Source organism: Eutrema salsugineum, unplaced genomic scaffold (assembly GCF_000478725.1).
Source record: "Eutrema salsugineum unplaced genomic scaffold, Eutsalg1_0 scaffold_18, whole genome shotgun sequence".
NCBI lineage: Eukaryota > Viridiplantae > Streptophyta > Magnoliopsida > Brassicales > Brassicaceae > Eutrema > Eutrema salsugineum.
The window spans coordinates 2383955-2406022 of record NW_006256846.1 but is presented as its reverse complement, the minus strand read 5'-3'; the positions used below and the strand labels follow the sequence as shown (position 1 = coordinate 2406022).

At 46.0% G+C, this 22068-nt stretch overlaps 1 protein-coding gene across 1 annotated transcript; it reads right to left on the bottom strand.

Moving 5' to 3' along the window:
• Nucleotides 1-18582: 18582 nt before the first annotated feature.
• LOC112087255 (uncharacterized protein At3g60930, chloroplastic-like) lies at nucleotides 18583-21139 on the bottom strand. Its single transcript, XM_024157284.1, has 5 exons — nucleotides 20511-21139; nucleotides 20267-20442; nucleotides 20032-20172; nucleotides 19426-19964; nucleotides 18583-19353 (listed from the first exon to the last, which is right to left on the bottom strand). Exons 1-5 carry the CDS (start codon nucleotides 21137-21139, stop codon nucleotides 18583-18585), a joined length of 2256 nt encoding a protein of 751 aa, XP_024013052.1.
• Between the last annotated feature and the right edge of the window lie 929 nt (nucleotides 21140-22068).

Sequence of the window (22068 nt, the reverse complement as noted above, 5' to 3'; positions counted from 1 at the left end):
ATCTCATTTGTTCTTTTTGCTTGAGGACAAGCAAAGGATAAGTGTGGGGGAGTTGATATATTCATAAATTGCATCATTTAATATACATATTCTAGTCCAAATCATGTCTTATCTCATGCATTTTAGGTCTTTAGGCATTGTTTTAGGACTTAGGAGATTGCATTAGGTCCGAGAGAGTTTTGCATGTTTTTGAGTGTTAAACAGGTGCTTTTGGAGCCAATTTGGAGTGGAGGATGTGATTCAGACGAAGAAATGGAGTTGGAATGATCAAAAATGGTGAAAAGGAGCAATTTTGGGTTTCTCGGCAAAATGGTGTACTGAAGGTCGAAGGTTCTCGGCCAAAATCCTTCCCGCGGGTAGCTTTTTCGGCCAAAAACACGTACCGCGGTCAAGTCTCTCGGCCAAAATCTCCGGGTGCAGACATGTTTCCGAAATCGCCCGTCCGGGAAACCTTCCGGTCATATTCAGCATTCATATACTTCATAAAAGTTGGAGATAATTGAGTCAAGATTTCATAACAATTGGAATCAAGGCATTTGGACCACAGAGCTGAAAGATATGGTAATCGGAAGACGAACAGGTCTCGCCCTCATTCCGGAGCAATCCGATATTCCTGAATGATCGCCTGTCCGGGGAACCTTCCGGTCCGATTCAGTTGTCAGGGGCTTCTTCAAAGTTGAAGAAGATTAGATCACGGTTCCAAAGCAAGTAAAATCATGGAATTCGGAGGCGTGAGCAGAAAGTTAAGCTCGTCGGAAAAAACTCCTGTCTCGCTGCCGTTTTGGACCGAACCGATGAGCTCCGAAGAATGCGAAGGACGGTGCACTTCCAGGCCGATTCAGTTTCCGGGGCCTTCATGAGAATCAGAGATAATTGAGTCCTCTTTCCATAACGTCCAAGATAATTCAATTCGGAGCTATGAGTAGGAAGATAAGGTCTCCGGAATGGACACATGTCTAGACGCCTCTCTCTGATCGTGTAAATGCACTGCAAAGATGAGCCCTCCAGGAAGCTTTCAACTTCCCAAGAACCGAAGTTTCCTTCAAAAAACGTTGGAGATATATGAGTCCTCTGTCCTCTGCAACTGAAATCACTCAATTCGGATAAGTATATTAGAAGTTACACTCTCCGGAATGCGAAGTGGTCCAAGCTGCTCTGAATGCTGCGAGAAAGCCTTGCGACTTGGTTAACTCGCAGGCCTGAAGACGAATGCTTGGAAATTGATGCTGCGAGTTGAGAAGTGCGGGTAAGCTATCAATGGATGAGGTCTAAGGCTCCCGAGCAAGAAAATTGCTAAGTCCACAATACTGCGACTTGGGCATGCTACCTAGGAGACACTGGAACCAAGCCGCATGATCACTCGCAATTTACTCCGACTTGAGCCTGCGACCTGGGACTAGGGATGACCAACTCGCACATGTACATTCCCCAGAAACCTCCTTGGTCCTGCGAGTTGAAGAAGAAGAAGATTAAGCCGCAGCAAGACTCGCAAAACACTCCTACTTGGGCGTGCGGCTAAGACAAAGCGATTTAAGTCTCACAAGACAAGTTCTTCATCTACTGCGACTTGGGCATGCTACCTGGGAGATACTGGACCAACCCGCAGGATTTCCACTTGACCCAACTTAGCCGGGTCAGTACCCAGTTTGTCCTGGGCTGACCCGGTCCATTAGCACTTAGTATATATAGTTTTTTTTTGGGAGAAAAACCCTACATGTTATCTTCTACTTAGTTTTCTCTCTAGTTTTCTTTCCTTTTTAGTGTAAAACGTTTTTGATTAAGAGATATCTGAAGGGATTTGATCATTCCAAGTCTGTTTCTTATCATCTCATCATCTCATTTCTACTTCTAATCATGATTGACATCATCTCTTGCAAAAGATTAGATGTGTTCTTCATGATTAGTGAGTAGTCATCTTTTAAACTTCTAGGTGTGTAGATTAGGGTGCTTAGATGTTTGATTGGTGATGTTTAGGGTTTAGATTCTCATTCCATTTCCTTAGTTAGCTGCTCCTAATGCCAGATTTCCTTGGGAAAGTGGAATCTGGGTTCATAGGCATTTCATGCACCAAAAGTGTTTGATGAAATGCCTGAATGAGCTAACTTAAGGGTTTATGCCTTTTTCATCATGGGAATGATTTGTTTAATGCATGAATGACATATTAGAACTGTTTCTTAATGCTCATTGATTCATATTTCACAAATGATGATTTGGTTTGAAAGTGGATTAGTGTAGAGATTAATGCCTTCATGAGAGGATTAGTCTAGATTAGAGTTCTAAGTTGAAATGTTTGAGATCATGTGATTGCTTGTTATGTCTTTCTGTATAAGATTCAGTCTTCTTGGTTGAGAGATTGTTTGGTCACTTATTAGGCTTGATGCATTATGCTTGCTGATTGCTTGATTATATCTAATGGTTGTTAGACTTGATTAAGTGATTTGCAAAGGGATTATTGTCATGAGAATGAATTAATCTGATTAAGAAGCCTAGACTAAAGAGTAGCAAGTGTTGCATTATGTTCTTAGCATCATGATTCAATATCTAAAGCACCCTAATCAATGATCACATCTAGAGGTTTAGCTTTTATCATTTGCTTAATCACCATCATCTTGTTTTGTTTGCTTGCTTAGTTCATTAATCATAGCTTGTTTGTTTCTTGTTTTATGCTTTCTTGTTGCTGGTTTCACAAAACTCATCTTTGATTACTTGACTTAAGAACCTATCACATAAACTAGTGCCTAACTACCACACATATGGATTGACACCCCTTATACTACTTTGACAAGGGGATTGATAACCCATCTAAGGCCTTAAAAACCTTAGTTATCAAGCCCCAACTGCAAAATCAGATGCATCTGTTATAACCTCAAAAGGAAGGGACCAGCCTGGAGCCTGGACTATTGGTGCACTGACTAATGCATCCTTGATCATCTTGAAGGCCTCTTCACACTCAGCATCAAAGATGAAATCAACTTCTTTACACAACAGCCTTGTCAAGGGCCTGGCTATTCTTGAGAAGTCTTTGATAAATCTTCTGTAAAACCCTGCATGCCCAAGGAAGCTCCTTATCCCTTTGACTGAAGTGGGAGTTTGCAGAGTCACCATCACTTCCACCTTTGCTCTGTCAACCTCTATGCCCTTCTCAGATATCTTATGCCCAAGTACTATTCCTTCCTGCACCATGAAGTGGCATTTCTCCCAATTCAACACCAAGTTATGCTGCTCACATCTCTCCAAGACCTGTGACAAATTAGAGAGACAATCCGAAAAGGAGGAGCCATAGACACTAAATTCATCCATGAACACCTTCACCTTCTCTTCAATAATGTTAGAGAAGATATGCATCATGCAACGTTGAAATGTGGCAGGGGCATTACAGAGACCAAAAGGCATGCGCCTGTATGCAAATGTGCCATAAAGGCATGTAAATGTTGTTTTCTCTTGATCTCTTGGATCTATTGGGATTTGAAAGAATCCAGAGTACCCATCGAGAAAACAAAAGAAGGGGTGGTTTGCACGCCTCTCTAACATCTGATCAATGAAAGGCAAAGGAAAATGATCCTTCCTAGAGGCTGCATTGAGCTTTCTATAGTCTATACACATTCTGTGTCCTGTTACAGTCCTAGTAGCTATCAGCTCATCCTTCTCGTTTTTAACCACTGTGATCCCACCCTTCTTGGGCACAACATGAACAGGAGATACCCATCTTGAGTCAGAGATTGGGTAAATTATCCCTGCCTCAAGAAGCTTGAGTATCTCCTTCTTAACCACCTCCTTAAGGTTTGGGTTAAGACGTCGTTGATGCTCAATAGAGGACATAGATTGGTCCTCTAGGTGTATCCTGTGGGTGCAAATGTCAGGAGAGATCCCTCTAATATCAGCCAAAGAGTATCCTATGGCTCTCCTGAACTTTCTTATCTCACTAAGCAATGCACTCTCTTGATGCTCTAATAAGCTATCATTGATGATTACTGGATATGTGGAGTTTAAGCCCAAGAATGCATACCTTAGCCCTGTTGGTAGAGGCTTGAGCTCAACAGGGGGTGCATCAGCCTCATTCCAATCCTTTTCCAAGCTGCATTGGCTAATTTCTGCTCCTTTGATAGCCAAGACCTCAGACCCACTTTGTTCCAGCTCCAAAAACCTTGTCTCAGGACCAAGTTCTCTAGCATTGTCCAAATACAACTTTGTTGGGGTCGGTTTTCACCCCAAGCAGATAAAACCATCTCAAAATGACTAAGTATGGAAGAAGGACAAAGTAGCCGAGCCGTGCTCACCAAGACAAAGTAGCCGAGCCGTGCTCACCAAGACAAGTGGGAGTGCCGTGCTCACCAAGACAAGTGGGAGAGCCGTGCTCACCAAAACAAGTGGGAGAGCCGCGGTCACCAAGTGGGAGAGCCGTGAAGATAGACCAGTGGGGAAAGCCGTGAAGATAGACCAGTGGGGAGAGCCGTGAAGAAAGATAGATGGGCCGAGCCGTATCGTAATGGGCCGAGCCCCACTCCAACATGCTTGGACCGAGACGCGCCTCGGTAAGGTGGACCAGATCATGTCTCGACTAAAATGGCAAGTGGGCCGAGCCTTGGAGAAGTTAGATGGGCCGAGCCGTGGAAAAGTTTAGATGGGCTGAACCAAGGCCTTGAGAGACGAAGCCCATAGAAACCCTAGGCGAAATACAAAGGCGGTGAGGCGCACGAGGCGATAAGGAAATATTCCAAAAATCTCTCCCGAGATTCTCAGCTAGGCGGTTCAGAGAATTAGTTTATATAGATGATATATACAATTCATTCTGTAACTTTTGCAACCCTAAGCAATAAGAGCTAAGCACTTTTACAGCAAGAAAAACTTTCTTTCGATCTTACTGTTCTTGACGATAAACCCTAGAAGTTTCCGATCCCTTAGTTTTCCTTAAACAAATTTTTGGTTGTGCGAGTTTTGGCTCACACAATTTGCCGCCGTCTGTGGGGACTCGAAACTTTCTTACTCTAAATCGACAAGACTTTAAGATCCGAAGAACATGGCGAGCGACACCCTCGATGATAACAACAACAACGATAACGGCGCGGAGAAGGACGCTCCAGCATCAGGCACAACGACGGCGACGACCGAAACCCAAGAGGAGATGCGAAACACGATGGCTGCGTTGATGAAGAAAATCGACGAGCAGGACAAAAGAAACGAGGCGATTACGGAGAGGCTCGACGCGATGGAAGCTGAGCGACTACGCCCAACTTGGATAGCAGGAATTCCCGACCCGATGGATGGAATCCGGAGACGCTTTGATTTCTCAACACCTGCAGAAGCCTCAGGGATCGGCGCAAGAAACCCCTCGACTCCTTCAATGTCTCGTCTCCTCGACGAACAGACTCTCGCGGCGACCCGAGCAACATGACCGAGCCGCTCCCTCTTTGTTGAAACTCAAGGCGACGAGCCGGCAAAGAAGAAAACGATGTGATCGACGTGGACGCCCAGCAGAACGACGGAATCACGAATTCACAACAAACCGGCTCGGCTCGGCGAATAAGTCAAGAAGAGCTCGCCTCGGCACTTGATAACACCGTATTTTGACCACTTTTATGGATCGTTTTGAAATACTTTTTATATGTTTGCTTTTAAGTACTTTTATCACCTTTTTATAGTATTTGTAGTTCCAAGACTCTTTTCAGGAAACTTAGGAAAAAGCTTAACAAAATGGATAGAAAACCAGATTTCAGCTCAGAGTCAAACCGTCAGAAGTTCACCCCTGATTGAAGGCCTTTTCACCGTCTGATCCAGCTCAAATTTGGGGACCTTAAAGATGGAAGTATCAGCTTTCCAGTGCACTTTACAACTTGGCAATCCAACGGTTCAATCAAAAGATATGCGAAGAGCAAGATGTCCCGTAAACCAGCTGGCCAGCACTTCCACCCGCGGCCAACAAGCATTTTCCCGCGGTCAGGAGCATCCCGACCGCGGCAAACCACTCATCCACCGCGGTCACACTTGTCCCGACCGCAGCCTTCAACCTCCAAGCCCAAAAAGCCCATTTCTGAAGCCCACATTTGGAGAAACCCTAAGTGACGTCCAGAGAGGTCTTGAGCACTATAAATACATGTGTTAGGAGCCCTAGAAATCGTGTGTAACCTAGTAACCTAATATCATCTTTCATTACTTCAAACTTTTATTGTTTTTGCTTTAGCTTTTAGGGAGAGAGAGATTTGTTCTCTTGAACCCTTGTTCTTTCTTTTTCAATTTCGGTTTCTATTCTACTTCTTAATATTATGTCTTTGATTTCGTTCATTATGTCTGAGTAGTTTTATTGTTGGGATTAAGGGATTTTCGATGGGGATTTATATGTTCGATGAGGATTCCATTGGCTATTGAGCTGAATCTTAGAACTGTTTCTTCTGAATTCGTTTTTACTGCATGAGGGTAGCGTCATGAACTACAATCTGATCCAGATGCTTGGTGACACGAAAGTGTTCATCAGGTATCAGATCTAGTTTAGAAGAGCAAAACAAACATAGGAGTGGAAACCTACCTATGGGCGATTTGTGAATTAGGACGAGTCTTAAATATAATGCATCTCTTCTCTTCCAGGGCCAGAGTGGAAACCTACTGGTCAGGGTTGAGAGAGATAGTTGTCTATGATCACGACAGTGGCGTATTCATACGTCCGTGACTCCAGTTCGAAAAGTTTAAGCTAAGATCTTATCAATTTTACTTTCTAGCAATGTTTTGAATCGTTCGTACCCCTGAGAAAACTTCCCTGAACCCCAACGCTTTTTTCTCCATTGATTTACACCGATTTTCTTTAAGCTTTAGTTCAATATTGTCTTTCCTTTTTTGTTCATTTTCATTTAAGCATTAGAATATCCGTTTTTATTATTTTTAGTCATTTTCGTTAAGTTTAGTTAGTACGCCATTTAATTTCCGTACTCTCTTTTAATATTTCGTTTTTACATTTTAAAGACACCACCAAACCCCCACTAAACCGTTTTTGTTCTAGACTTCCTTACTTTAACTTATTTCAAAGGCTTTTTGCAGCAAAAGATCCTCCTTCCCTGTGGATTCGATCCCTAAGTACTACAATTGATCAGCTGTGCACTTGCGGCTATTGATTTCAATTAGGGTAAAACTTGACACCCACAATACACCACCATCAAGTTTTTGGCGCCGTTGCCAGGGAAGGCACGCGTTTTCTTTTCTTCAAAACCCCGAGAAAGGTTAGTAAATCGACTCTAGAACCCCCTTTTCTGCAACTTTCCATTTTTTGGTTATTTTGTTTCCATTTCAGAAGATATGGATCATATGAAACGAAATTACTACTATGAGGGAGGTTTTTACAACACTCCTCGAGCCACTCAACGCCGAGAAGCACAATACATTCGTGATCCCTCCTCAATGGATCAGAATTCAATTCCGAACCACCACAAAAGAGGACATTGCAAGCACTACAAATCAATTCGTGAAGGTTTAGAGGAAAAAGGATTCTGCTGGGAGACCATAACAACTTACAATACCCACGAAGATATCCATGATCGTCTCTTTGATGAAGATATGTCGTCTGTCTCCCAAACCGAGATTGATGATATGCTTCAGGAGCTCAATGAATCTATGGATGATGGGTATTGGGTATCTTGTGAAGTAGATGGAGAATCCTCCATCAAGTTTGTTAGAAAGAGGCCATCAAATGAAATTCCTTTGGATCATCACGTCGTGGAAGCCAGCCATCAAGAAAAAGGAGAACCTCTTTCCATCCCTAGTGACGATCTCGTCTCTACCGATTCATTCAAGTGTTTTGGAGACGACAAACAAGAACATAAGTCCCTTCCTCTTGATGAACTAAAGCCTTGTTCTCCTTCAGCTCCTCACCACCTTGAATGTAAGACAGACCACGTGGAAGATAAGACACTAATGGTGACATCAAAACCACCATTGGAGGCGCTTTCTAAGACGAAGGATTCCGAGAAGTTTGATGCCCCATTCTCAATCAAGGAAGTGAAATTTCGTGATTCTCTTTGTGAATCTGGACCTGATGTGAATCTCATACCAAAGACCATTGCAGAGAATACAAGTATTTCGATTTTTCATCCCTCAAAGATTGATATTCACTATGGAGATTTTTCTGGTGCAGCTCTACTTGGTTCCAAACCAGAATTGCCTTTTCAAGGGAAAGGTTGTCTTGTTTCTACTGGTTCCCATGCTATGGAGATGAGAAACAATGCAACAAAACCCTTAATACTTGGTATTTCGTGTCTAGCATATGTTGGAACACTCATCAACTACCTGCATCAACATATGAGTTTCCTGAAGATCAACAAGAAAACCCCATACCCGGTGATTACTACAAGGAACTCTCATTGTCTGACAATAGGAGGCGTAGATGATCCAATATTTGACCCTGGAGGAACTACAAAGGATGTTGGATACGTTCTAGAAAGAAGAGCATCCGAAGAAAATGCTGGATTTACAAGTTTGACAAACAAAGGTATTTTCCTATGCACACCTTTAACCAATGCTCATATAAGAGGTGATGCAGACTTAATTGAAGGAAGAGTGGAGTTTAAATGGCTCTCAAGACTCTTTTCCGAAGACTCTCCACAAGGAAAAAGAATTGGAGACAAGAAGCAAGAGGATCTGAACATCTTTCCTAGGATATTCGGCACCGCGGTCGCGTGTGCGCTACCAGCGGCCAAACCACCTTTTACCGCGGTCGCGACACTTCCACCAGCGGCCAATGCTCTTTTTACCAATTCTCCAACAGTTCAAGCCATGGCGACACCTCTACAAGCAAACTGTCCTCACCTTGGATGCTTAACCATCTCCACCACTTCAGATCATAAAGAATCATCTGTCCTTGTATCTTGCAACATGGTTCAATGTCATGAAGTGAGAGAGACCTTATTCACCTCATCATACAAGCATCTAAGACGTTCTCCTGTCACAAGTGGTGTTGAAGACTCATACCTCAAAGAAATTCCAAGACTGATTTTTGATCCTGGAGGGGGCTACCATCTCGAACCTGCTAAGCAAAGCAAGGAGATGTCGGAAAAGACTTGTCTCAGGACAAGGTCTTCTTCATTGGAATAAGTCACGTCCAACACCAGAAGTCGAGCTAAACGACTTAAAACATAAGCGCTTAATGGGAGGCAACCCATTTAGGTATTGTTTTCTTTAGAATCTTTCTTTCTTTTTCTTTTGATCTTTTTCTTTTTCTTAGTTTCAGGTGTTTCTTATAAAACAAAAAAGCAAAAAAAAATCAAAAAACCCGAAAAAATCAAAAAGAATGATGGTACCTGACTGCTCGGCCCAGCAGGAACCAAGGAGAAGCAGGAAGAGGCCGTGATATAAGCCCCCGCGGTCGCAGACGTTCTGACAGCGGGAAACCTACCGTCGGTCGCGGTCACGTAGTCCTGACCGCGGCCAAGTGCTTGATTGCCGCGGTCGTGTAGCCCCTGACCGCGGCACTTGGTCGTTGACATCCAAACCCGACCCAAACCTCCCATTTCACCCCATTTCACCTCACCAATCACCCTCCACCTCATTCATCACCCTCCACCACCTTCATCACCACCTAATCACCTTCCCAAACCCCTTCGAATGAATCCGGTTCATCTCCACCAGCATCCCGGATCCAGGTAAGTTCTCTTTGTCCTTACCAATTCGATTATCTATGCATTTTTCCCATCCAATCTCAACTTGTTTCACACTGAGGACAGTGTGATTTAAGTCTGGGGGAGGATTTCATCCCTTTCTAACCACCTTTCTTTCATGAGTCTTGCATTATCTACACTTTTTTCATTTTCCTTAAAGTTTTTCAAAATCGGTTTTCAAAACAAAATACATTTTAAAAGGGAATGGTGAACATGAATCAATGATAGTTGACTGTGTGCTTTAGACTGTTCCTAGTGACTTTCTCATTCATGATTTTGGACTAGACTAGGCGGTAGCTAAGCACATTTGAAACGAAGTACCCCAGAGGAATTTGAATGATTTCGATTTAGATGAAGGGATACACTAGCTCTGTTTTATTTGGACTTAATTTGGACTTAATTTTCTCATTGAAGCATTAGACCAGGGAAACGAATCATACATTCAGGACTCCTTTATCTTTTTACCACTCTCTGTTGATCCTGAATGGCTAGTTCATCTTTAGCTAGTTCCCCACCTTAACCAATCCTCTTTCAAACCACATGCACTCTTGTTTTCTATTGTCTTATATGCAGATAAGTGCAAAAACGTTGGAGAGAAAGAGGAACGACGCAGTTTTCAGTCACCAAGGACAAAGACCTGCGATTTACCGGAAAAGTTCCCGGAAGGATTCAATACAAGAGAAACTCAGTTTGCCTTAGAAAAATCTCAGATTTTGGTACAATCTCGTCCTCTAGTCTCTCTCTCTTTAAAAAGCATTTCTTTTCGTAAAAAAAAAAAAAAAAAAAAAAAAAAAAAAAAAATCCAAAAATAAGAAAAGAAAGGAGATAAAAGCCTTAGAGAGTCTTGAGAGGTCGAATTTTAAGTCCCAAGGCAACTGAAGTTTGATTTTATGGAGTTTTGGAGATTGTTTTTCTGATTCCCGGAAAGAATCTAAGTCTGGGGGAACAGCTGTTTACAACAAAGGAGGAAGGATTATGCAACAACATTTGGCAAGAAGAAGTGACTGAAAACTGTGGTCATCAACAGGTCCTTATCTCTCTTGCGGTTTTGCATATTATCTTGCATCCTCCAGATCTTCAGGTAACCCTAAACATTTTAACTCCACCAGTTAAATAGCCCTTTAATGCCAAACGCCGTCTACCCTGGATGATGTCTTTAATGAGAACTCACTATTGAACTTAATGAATGTAGAGAGCTAGTTGACTGAAATCAAGATTTAAATTGTTTAAGTTTTGTATGACGGAAAAAGTGGACTAGTATCTCTTGTGCTTTGGTGAGAATTTTCTAGACTAAGTTGTGGATTGATGCACTATCTTTGGTCCTAGTTTAGGAGTTCATGTCTATGAGATTTGTGCATTCCCTATTTTTGTTTTCACTTAACCAGTTTAGGCTTTTGCTTTGTTTGAGGACAAACAAAGGTTTAAGTCTGGGGGAGTTGATAACACCGTATTTTGACCACTTTTATGGATCGTTTTGAAATACTTTTTATATGTTTTTAATTGCTTTTAAGTACTTTTATCACGTTTTTCTAGTATTTGTAGTTCCAAGACTCTTTTCAGGAAACTTAGGGAAAAGCTTAACAAAATGGATAGAAAACCAGATTTCAGCTCAGAGTCAAACCGTCAGAAGTTTACCCCTGATTGAAGGCCTTCTCACCGTCTGATCCAGCTCAAATTTGGAGACCTTAAAGATGGAAGTATCAGCTTTCCAGTCCACTTTACAGCTTGGCAATCCAACGGTTCAATCAAAAGATACACGAAGAGCAAGATGTCCCGTAAACCAGCTGGCCAGCACTTCCACCCGCGGCCAACAAGCATTTTCCCGCGGTCAGGAGCATCCCGACCGCGGCAAACCACTCATCCACCACGGTCACACTTGTCCCGACCGCGGCCTTCAACCTCCAAGCCCAAAAAACCCATTTCTGAAGCCCACATTTGGAGAAACCCTAAGTGACGTCCAGAGAGGTCTTGAGCACTATAAATACATGTCTTAGGAGCCCTAGAAATCGTGTGTAACCTAGTAACCTAATATCATCTTTCATTACTTCAAACTTTTATTGTTTTTGCTTTAGCTTTTAGGGAGAGAGAGATTTGTTCTCTTGAACCCTTGTTCTTTCTTTTTCAATTTCGGTTTCTATTCTACTTCTTAATATTATGTCTTTGATTTCGTTCATTATGTCTGAGTAGTTTTATTGTTGGGATTAAAGGATTTTCAATGGGGATTTATATGTTCGGTGAGGATTCCATTGGCTATTGAGCTGAATCTTAGAACTTTTTCTTCTGAATTCGTTTTTACTGCATGAGGGTAGCGTCATGAACTACAATCTGATCCAGATGCTTGGTGACACGAAAGTGTTGATCAGGTATCAGATCTAGTTTTGAAGAGCAAAACAAACATAGGAGTGGAAACCTACCTATGGGCGATTTGTGAATTAGGACGAGTCTTAAATATAATGCATCTCTTCTCTTCCAGGGCCAGGATGGAAATCTACTGGTCAGGGTTGGAAACCTATGATCACGACAGTGGCGTATTCATACGTCCGTGACTCCAGTTCGAAAAGTTTAAGCTAAGATCTTATCAATTTTACTCTATAACAATGTTTTGAATCGTTCGTACCCCTGAGAAAACTTCCCTGAACCCCAACGCTTTTTTCTCCATTGATTTACACCGATTTTCTTTAAGCTTTAGTTCAATATTATCTTTCCTTTCTAGTTCATTTTCATTTAAGCATTTTTATTATTTTTAGTCATTTTCGTTAAGTTTAGTTATTACGCCATTTAATTTCCGTACTCTCTTTTAATATTTCGTTTTACATTTTAAAGACACCACCAAACCCCCACTAAACCGTTTTTGTTCTAGACTTCCTTACTTTAACTTATTTCAAAGGCTTTTTGCAGCAAAAGATCCTCCTTCCCTGTGGATTCGATCCCTAAGTACTACAATTGATCAGCTGTGCACTTGCGGCTATTGATTTCAATTAGGGTAAAACTTGAACCCACAACACACCACCATCAGCACTAAACAGCGTTCGAACCGACGAAGTCTCCGATCCGATTCGTGGCGACAACTCAACCTAGGAGGAAGAAAACCTCCAGTGGATCGAGCAGGCAGAGCGCGAAGACGAGCCGAGGAGAGAGAAGCGAGAGCGACCCCCCCAATCAAAGGGAATAACTCACGCACAAACTCTTGAACTCAAGGAGCTGCGAGCCTCAATGGCTCGGACAGTAGCTGAAATACGCGCCATGAAGTCCTAAGTGCACAACGCAACAAGCGCCGCGCCCGAAATCGACCGAATGCTTGAAGAAACCCAGAGAACTCCATTCACGGCAAGAATCACGGAGGCAAGGATTCCCGAGCCCGGGAAAGTGAGAATCCCGTTCTACGAAGGAACAACCGATCCGAAAGCACACATCACAGCGTTTCGGATAGCAATGGGACGAGCCTTCACAAAGAACGCCGCTAAACTCACCGAGCGTGAAGTAGATGCCGGATACTGCCTGCTCTTCGTGGAGCATCTTAAGGGAGCCGCACTCGAATGGTTTTCGAGGCAGGAGCGCAATTCAATCGGCAGTTTTCAACAGCTCTCCGCCTTGTTCCTCAAACAATACTCGATGTTCATGGACAGATGAACGTCTGATGCCGACCTGTGGACACTATCCCAAGGACCAAACGAACCACTACGGGATTACATGGCAAGATTCAAGGCAGTCGTGTCCAAAATAGAAGGGATAAGTGACAATGCCGCGCTCGAGGCTCTGAAACGATCTTTGTGGTACAAATCCGATTTCCGACGGGAGATGGCTCTCAACACGCCGCCAACAATTCAAGACGTTTTGCACCGATCATCATACTTCGTCGTAAACGAGGAGGAAATGAAAAACTTGGACGAGTAGTACGAAGCAACGAAAGCGGCAATCCGAAGCTCAATTTTGCCGCGCCCCGCGAAGAAGGGCAACCCATCGAACAACGCAACAACGCAGAGCTCGGATGAACCTAGAAGCGGAGGTGCCCATAACTATCTGGTAGGCACCGGACGCGGAAGAGGAGAGCCGCGCAACAACACTTGGGTGAGAAAATCCGCCAACTACGACAAGAAGGCTTTCTGTGAGTATCACCAGACCTACGGGTGCTCAACGGCACAATGCCGAACCCTAGGAGCAAAACTCGCGGCTAAGATGGCAGCGGGAGAGCTCCAAAACGCGGTCAACCTCAAAGACCTCGTCCCTAATGAACCACAAGGAAGAGCCGAGCCGAGCGGCGCGGCGGAACCCGCGAATCCTCCCCGACGAGGCGATAACTCCAAGCGCGACAGGATAGGCGAACCCGAAGAGTGACCCGAGCCCAGGCAAAGGATCAATATGATCATGGGTGGATCTCAATACTACCAAGATACCGTGTCCTCCATCAAAGCCTATCAGCGTCGAGCCGAAGCAAAGGAGAATTGGACAGAACCAACTGACATCCCAAACACAGTGATCTCCTTCGCCGAGGAGGAAACGGCAGGAATCGATCGACCTCACAACGATCCGTTGGTGATTGAGTTAACGATCAGGGATCATGACGTAGCAAGGGTGCTCATCGATACTGGAAGCTCAGTGAACGTTATCTTCAGGGAAACACTCAGAAGAATGGGAATCGACCTCTCCGAGGTGGGATCCCCAAACCTCTAACTGGATTTTCAGAAGAAACGACGATGACTATGGGAACGATCAGGCTTCCTGTGGTAGCTGGCGGAGTCACTAAGATCGTCGAATTCTGCGTCACTGATCACCCAGCAATCAACAATGTGATAATGGGAACTCCGTGGATCAACGGAATGAGGGTGGTACCCTCCATTTATCATCTCTGCCTTTAATTCCCAACTCCAGCAGGTGTCAAAACGATCTGGGGGAATCAGAAGGAGTCACGAATGTGCTGCCTATCCGAGCACAAGCTGAGGAACCCCGTCACCGATGCACGAGCAGACATAGACCGTAAAAAGATGAAAACAGACCGAGAGCCCGCGAACGAGCTCTCGAAACTCTTATAGCAATTACAGATCGCGGAGAGCCGCGAAACACGCGCCGAGCCGGTATGTGATGCGGTGGACTCGGTGTGCATAGACGAGGCGCGTCCGGAGCGATGCGTCGAAATAAGAACAAAACTGGAAGAGCCTCTGAGAAGCGAACTCCTTTCCCTCCTCAAGGAGAACATCAACACCTTTGCCTGGACAGCGGAAGATATGCCAGGCATAAGCATCGACGTAACCTATCACGAGCTGAATGTGGATCCGACCTTTAAACCAGTCAAGAAGAAAAGAAGGAAGCTCGGCCCCGAACGAGCTAAAGCAGTGAACGACGAAGTCGAGAGGTTACTCAAAGTAGGATATATCGTCGAGGCCAAATATCCGGACTGGCTCGCTAAACAGGTTTATTTCCCGCTCCACAGACAAGTGCCTGCCCTTCTACGACACCCTCCGAGGAAACAAGAAATTTGAGTGGGACGAGCGATGCGAAGCAGCTTTCCAGGAGTTGAAGAATTATCTGGCGAGCCCACCGATCTTAGCAAAACCAGTCGAAAGAGAGCCGCTCTTCCTCTACATCGCAGTGTCTGCTACAGCTGTAAGCGGAGTACTTATCCGAGAAAAATGATCCGAGCAAAAACCCATTTTCTACATCAGCCAAACACTGACCGATGCCGAGACCCGCTACCCCCAGATCGAGAAGGTCACCCTAGCCGTCGTAGCCTCGGCCCGCAAACTGCAACCGTATTTTCAATCACATTCGATTGTTGTGCTCGCTACACTTCCGCTGCGATCGATCCTACACAGCCCGAGCCAATCCGGTCGGCTCGTCAAGTGGGCCATAGAGCTAAGCGAGTACGACATCGAGTATCGGAACAGGTCGTCCGCAAAGTCACAGGTGCTCGCAGATTTTCTCATTGAACTTCCTGCCGAAGCAGCAAACAAGCCGACTCTAGACGAAGTATGGACGCTGCACGTCGATGGCTCGTCGTCTAAACATGGCTCGGGGATAGGAATCCGTCTCACCTCTCCCACCGGAGAAATATTGGAGCAGTCTTTTCGCCTGAACTTCCACGCCTCGAACAATGAAGCAGAATACGAAGCACTGATCGCCGGCATACGACTAGCGCAGGAAATCAGGGTTCGAAAGATAAGGACTTTTTGTGATTCACAGCTCATAGCATGCCAGTTCAACGGAGAATATGAGGCGAAGGATGGACGAATGGGAGCTTAACTCAAGGTGGTCCGAGAGTTGGTGCAAAAGTTCGACGAGTTCGAACTCACGCGAATCCCCTGAGGAGAAAACACTTCCGTTGACGCCTTGGCAGCACTCCTTCGACCTCGGACCCAGACCTCAGACGGACGATCCCAGTCAAATTCATCGAACGTCCTAGCATCGAAGAGGTGGAAGGAGTTCGGCTGATAAATCCTCCTGAACAAGAACCAGAGGACAACGAAGCCATTCCTATGGACGAAGACACCTCACCAGCCGAGCCGGAATACGGCTGCGACAAAAAATGGCTCGGAGCTATCCGAGTGTATATCGCCGATGGAGAGGTTCCAACTGAAAAATGGGAAGCCCGCAAATTCAAAGCTCAGGCCGCGCGGTATGTCCTTGTCGATGGCGAGGTGTTTAAATGGAAATTTTCAGGGCCTCTCATGACATGGGTCGAAGGACCGGAGGCAAGAAAGATCATGCACGAGGTGCACAGCGGCGCGTGCGAGAACCATTCCTGCGGAAGGTCGCTCGCTATCAAGATAAAACGGCACAGCTACTTCTGGCCCACGATGATCAAGGACTGCGAGAAATTTACGGCGAAGTGCAAGAAGTGCCAGCGGCACGCTCCAACAATTCAACAACCTACCGAGTTGCTCTTGTCAATTTCGTCACCTTACCCGTTCATGAGATGGTCGATGGACATCGTCGGACCTCTACATCGCTCGAAGCAGAAGCGTTTTCTGCTCGTCCTCACGGATTACTTCTCCAAGTGGGTCGAAGCCGATTCCTACGCAAGCATAAAAGATGTTCAAGTCAAACACTTCGTCTGGAAAAATATCATCTGCCGACAAGGGGTCCCCTACGAGATAGTCACCGACAACGGATCCCAGTTCATCTCAACACGCTTTGAAGCCTTCTGCGAGAAGTGGAAAATCCGCCTAAGCAAATCTACGCCAAGATACCCTCAAGGGAACGGGCAAGCCGAAGCAGCCAACAAGACGATCCTCGACAGTCTGAAAAAGTGGCTCGACGCCAAAAAAGGACGGTGGGCAGACGAACTCGAAGGAGTCCTTTGGTCTCGTCGGAAAATTCCGCGCCGAGCCACTGGGGAAACTCTATTCGCTTTGGTCTACGGAACAGAAATCGTAATTCCCCCCGAGGTGGATTTCCCAGGTATTCGACGAAGACTTCTACCAGGACAGGAGGGCTTGAACCACTTAATGATGCTAGATGAGCTCGACCTAATCAACGAAAAGCGCGACCAAGCCTTAATTCGAATCCAGAACTATCAACAAGCAACGGCGCGATACTACAACAAAAACGTTCGTAGTCGAAGATTCAAAGCAGGGGAGCTCGTCCTCCGAAAGGTCTTCCAAAACACTGCCGAGAAGAACGCATGAAAGCTCGGGGCAAATTGGGAAGGTCCTTACAAGGTTACAAAAGTGGTTCGTCCAGGAGTCTACGAACTCGCAACACTAGCTGACGAAGCGATTCCAAGATCATGGAACGCAATGCATCTAAAGAAGTATTATCACTAAAGCTACAGCACGGCCAGCATGAACTATGGGACGGCTTGATCCCTGCAAAGGGTAAGTAGGCAGCCCGTCCTCGGACGGGTTCAATTTTGTATTTGTTACCTCCTTTAACTCTACAATTTTAGCTTGCTCACTTAGGAACATCGCCACTTCGGCCCATTTTCAGTTCGTTTTGAATCATCTACTTGTTTCACGTTTACCTTGGATTTCTATTTCGTTCATTGTCGCTTCGGCTAGTTTCTCATTCTTTCTAAATCAACAACTTATTTTAACAAGCTCGGATTTTTAAATTGATTCACTCATCAATTCGGCGAGTAATCATACCACTTCGGCATGATATCGTGACCTGATTACCTCAGACCTTTATTGGTCCTCGTCTCGTTGCTGGCCACAACGGGGCAACAAATACAAAGTTCTCTAAACGGACTTTTACCACCTTTCCTAGGACGAGGGTGCAAGTTACATCCTACACGGATAAAAATTGAGCGCGCTATACAAATATCAGACCAAAAACGTATCAGGTCACCACGGTTTACTATCGCACACGAGATTATAAGTCGGGACTACATCGCTTTCTCTAAAACCGAAGTAAACTCTTAAAACCCGGACAAAATACTCATCCTCTCGGAAACGCCAGTCTACAGTCAAATTCAATGAGACTACCAAATCATCCTTGGCTAACAAAAACAAAACGTCTCGTCGTTCTTACGGCTCGGCACCATACACAGCGAAAATGCCTCGTCGTTTACACGGCTCGTCACCATACAAAGCAAAAACGCCTCGTCGTTAAATATGGCTCGGCATTGCCAGCAAAAATTTGCCTCGACATTATCACTTAAAAATTTTCCAGAATCACCTAAAAGACGCGTTACAAAACTACCTCCCAGCTCGGGATTAAGAATCCAAACGGGATCCTCAAAACAACTCACCCCTTAGCCCGTATTCTATCAATTTCAAAAATTTTCATCCCTGAAAATTTTTTCTAAGCCAACAGTTTTCGTAAACATTCTCACGGAAACAACTGAATCAGAAAACGGCTAAGGAAAAGAATAACATAACCAAATGCAAAAGAAATAACAATTGTCAGGAGGATAAAGCCATCTAGGCACCAGTAACATATGAGTTCAAAAAGCAGATAAAAATCCTAAGTACAGAAGCATGTGAAACAAAATAGGAGAAAGCAGAGAGTATCAGGCCACGGACCGCGTTTCACGCTCGGGAAGGAGGTTCGAGAGGACCGGCGTACCCGCGTTCGATCCGTTCGGATCTACGACGCCTAAGTTGGCCGCTGTCTCTTCGAGCGGCTCGTTACCAAGGCTGGTGTCGACCGAGTCCGGCGATACGGGTGAGAAAACCAGCTCGCCTCGAATCTCGGAGGCGATGCGTTCACACGCGTCGTCGTCGGCATATTCGCTCTCCCAGCTCTTTAGCTGTGCCTCCTCATCATCGAGCGTTGGGGCGTCTGGTTTCTTCAGGACGGCAATCATCGCAAGGTTGACCTTGATTTGCCCCAGATCGTTCTCGTCGTTTTTGGCTTTCTCGAGCTTGGCCAGACCCTCCTCTACTTTGGCGAGGCGCTCCTGAAACTTAGCGGTCAGCTCTCGCCTCGCCTCCTTCTTCGCACGTTTGACCTTGGCTTCCAACAGAGCATCCTTGGCCTCAATACGCCTTTTAAGCAACGCCACCTCGGCGCTTTTGGCTCTCCTTGCTTCCTCCAGGCGAATCACCGAGGCGGAAACTTTGTCAACGTCTGCGCGGAGAACTATCTTCTCCTCTTCCAACCTCGACACTCTGGACATCGCCTCGTCAAGTTTCCTCTTTGCCGCCGCGGCTTCGTTCTGAGCCTCTTCCAGCTTTGCCCTTGATGCCGCGGTCTCATTTCGGGCCTCGTCCAAGCGACGTTCGACCTTAGACAGGTCCGCCTCGTACTCGGCCATCAGGTCGTTAATGGCCGCGACAAACTGCAAAGAACAAACTCGCGTTAAACACTTAGTAAACATTTGCAAAAATAAAGGAAAGAAAATAGAACGTACCTTGGTACCGCGCTGTGCAATCGCGCCGTACGACCTCGGCCTCCTCAGCTTCTCCGGAGGAGGAAGACGCGTGTTCGCGTTATTTACACGCGAGAACATGACGGCAGAGGCGTCGGGGTCGTCGACGACCAACTTGCGCGCGGCGGGGTCCCTGGGCGTCGGCTTCCGCCTCTTCTTGGATGGCTCATCCTTCTGAACAGCAACGCCCTTCCCCTTATCAGCGGTCGAACGTTTTCGGCTCGGGTCATGTTTCTGAACAACTGAAGTTGGGGGCCTCGTCGACTTCGGGAGGGCTAAAATGGCGGAGTCCGAAGGAGTTTTGCTCCGCACCGCCGAATCATCCCCGGACACCTCGGGAATAATTTCGCCTGGTTCCACCTCGGGCGCTGCATCTCTCTCGACCGCTTCGGCAGTGTTGCTTTCTGCGGCTCGGCGGGTCGGGTTGAGGGATGGCCTTGGTTTGTGCTGGAACCGCCTCGGTCTGCGCTTGAGCCGCCTTGGCAGCTCGTCTCGCGGCCGCCTCTTCTTCACGCCTCTTCCTATCTCTTAGAGTGATTATCACCATTTTCTCTCGTGTATCCCTTGAGGAGCTTGAAGATGAAGAACTGACAGGGACTCCGCCAAGGATAGCTCGGGCTTTCTCTACTCTCTCGAGGGTGAAATTCTTCCTCCAATTGACCTTCCGAGCCGAAAGAGAGTCTCGAACAATAAAGAGATCGTCGGGAATCGGGGGAAGAAAGCACCGAACTGCAAAACAAAACAAAAAAGAATAAAATTTTCAGAAAGGGAAGAGGATACCAAAAAACAGTTCCGAGCCGAGGCAAATCTTCGGATAGGCTACCAAGTGGTCCCCAAGCGGTCTTGGTTCTTTGAACGTAATCCTCGCCGACCGACGCCTCGTTCACCAAGTCGTAGAAGAAGCGTTCAGTCCAAAACTGGTCCTTGCTGGGAAAACCGCCTATGATCCGTCGCTTCGCCTTGTTGGAAATATAGAATCTATTTCCTTTCGGAGCTTTCCTGATTTCCAGCAAGTTCAGCAGGTGATTCAGCATTCAAAACTTCGAACTAAGATGCCAATCATATGCCGTAATCCCCTCGGCATGATTTGCCCAATCGAGATCCCGTGTTTCCAGAGATATTTAAGGATCACTCCGGGGATCGGGAACCAGAGAAAGCAAAGCTCGAAGAACACCTCGTACAGAGTGAAGTGATTCTCTGGAGGCTTGTCGGCTCGGTCGCTCTTCTCTGGAACGACAAACTCCACCGCCTCGGATATCCCGAAGCGATGCCTCAACGCCTCGAGCGACTCAAGGGAGCAAATCGTAGAGCCAGGCGGGTCAGGTTTTTGTCTCTTAACTCGTGGCCCTCGCCCAGATGTGGAAGCGCCTCGGGACGCCATGAGACGTTCCAATTCACGCTTCGCCTCGAAAAGGTCAAAGGGAAATTCCTCCTCCTCGGCTTTAAGTGCGGCGCGATTAATGTCTTCATCAGGAACGGGATCCTGGGGACGGCTTGTCGAAACCGACGGCTCGTCATCCGGAGAGCCGACATCTGACGGATTTGCATGATTTGACGCCTCGTCAGATGAAGGATTGGAAGGGCTCGGTGAAACAGACGCCTCGGGGGATTTTGTCGTACCTCTCGCCTCGGCATCTACGCGGCTCGGCTCGTAATGATAAAGTGAATCCAACGAATCGTCGGAGCGGTTCGACATAATTTACGACTTATACAAGAGTTACAGCACGACTCGACGAGCCTCCGCCGGAAAAAGATCTGGAACGGCGGAGACCTCGGAAACCCTAGACGGAAAATAAATAAACTAGAGAGAGAAAGAAGAGAGAAGGGAGAGCTACCTTTAGTAAAAACGAGTGAGCCTGAAGATAATGAGGAAGAATGTAGGAGCTCACCCATTTATAGGAAAACCGAAGCGCGTGAATTCCGTGTAAACCTCGGGAAACCGTCTAAACAGCGCGTGGGATCTGCGGTGAAATGGCTAGACCGAACTGCGTCGGTCACACGCGCCAATGGATCAGGAATTTTCTCTCGGAAGACCAACAGTTGGGATACCCAAGTTTTCAGCCGGTATCTTACTAAAGTAAACGCCTCGGCATTAACTCTCTCTTGAAACGCCTCGTCGTTAACGAAACGGCTCGGCATTAACTCTCTCTTGAAACGCCTCGTCGTTAACGAAACGGCTCGGCATTAACTCTCTCTTGAAACGCCTCGTCGTTAACGAAACGGCTCGGCATTAACTCTCTCTTGAAACGCCTCGTCGTTAACGAAACGGCTCGGCATTAACTCTCTCTCTTGAAATGCCTCGTCGTTAATGAAACGGCTCGGCACAAACTTTCTCTCGAAATGCCTCGCCATTTATTCGGCTCGGCATAACCTTCTCAATTCGCCTCGTCGCGGCTCATCATTACTAAACGAAATCGCCTCGTCACGGCTCATCATTACTAAACGAAATCGCCTCGTCCTTAACTTGCCTCGGCATCTTCGGTACCCTCTCGAAACACCTCGGCACCCTCGGCACTCCTTGGGAACGCCTCGGCGTCTTCATTCCTAAAACACCTCATCTAGGCTTACCTCATAACAGCTTGACTCGATGGTTTATCCTACGGTCAGGAGTAATGGACCTCGTCA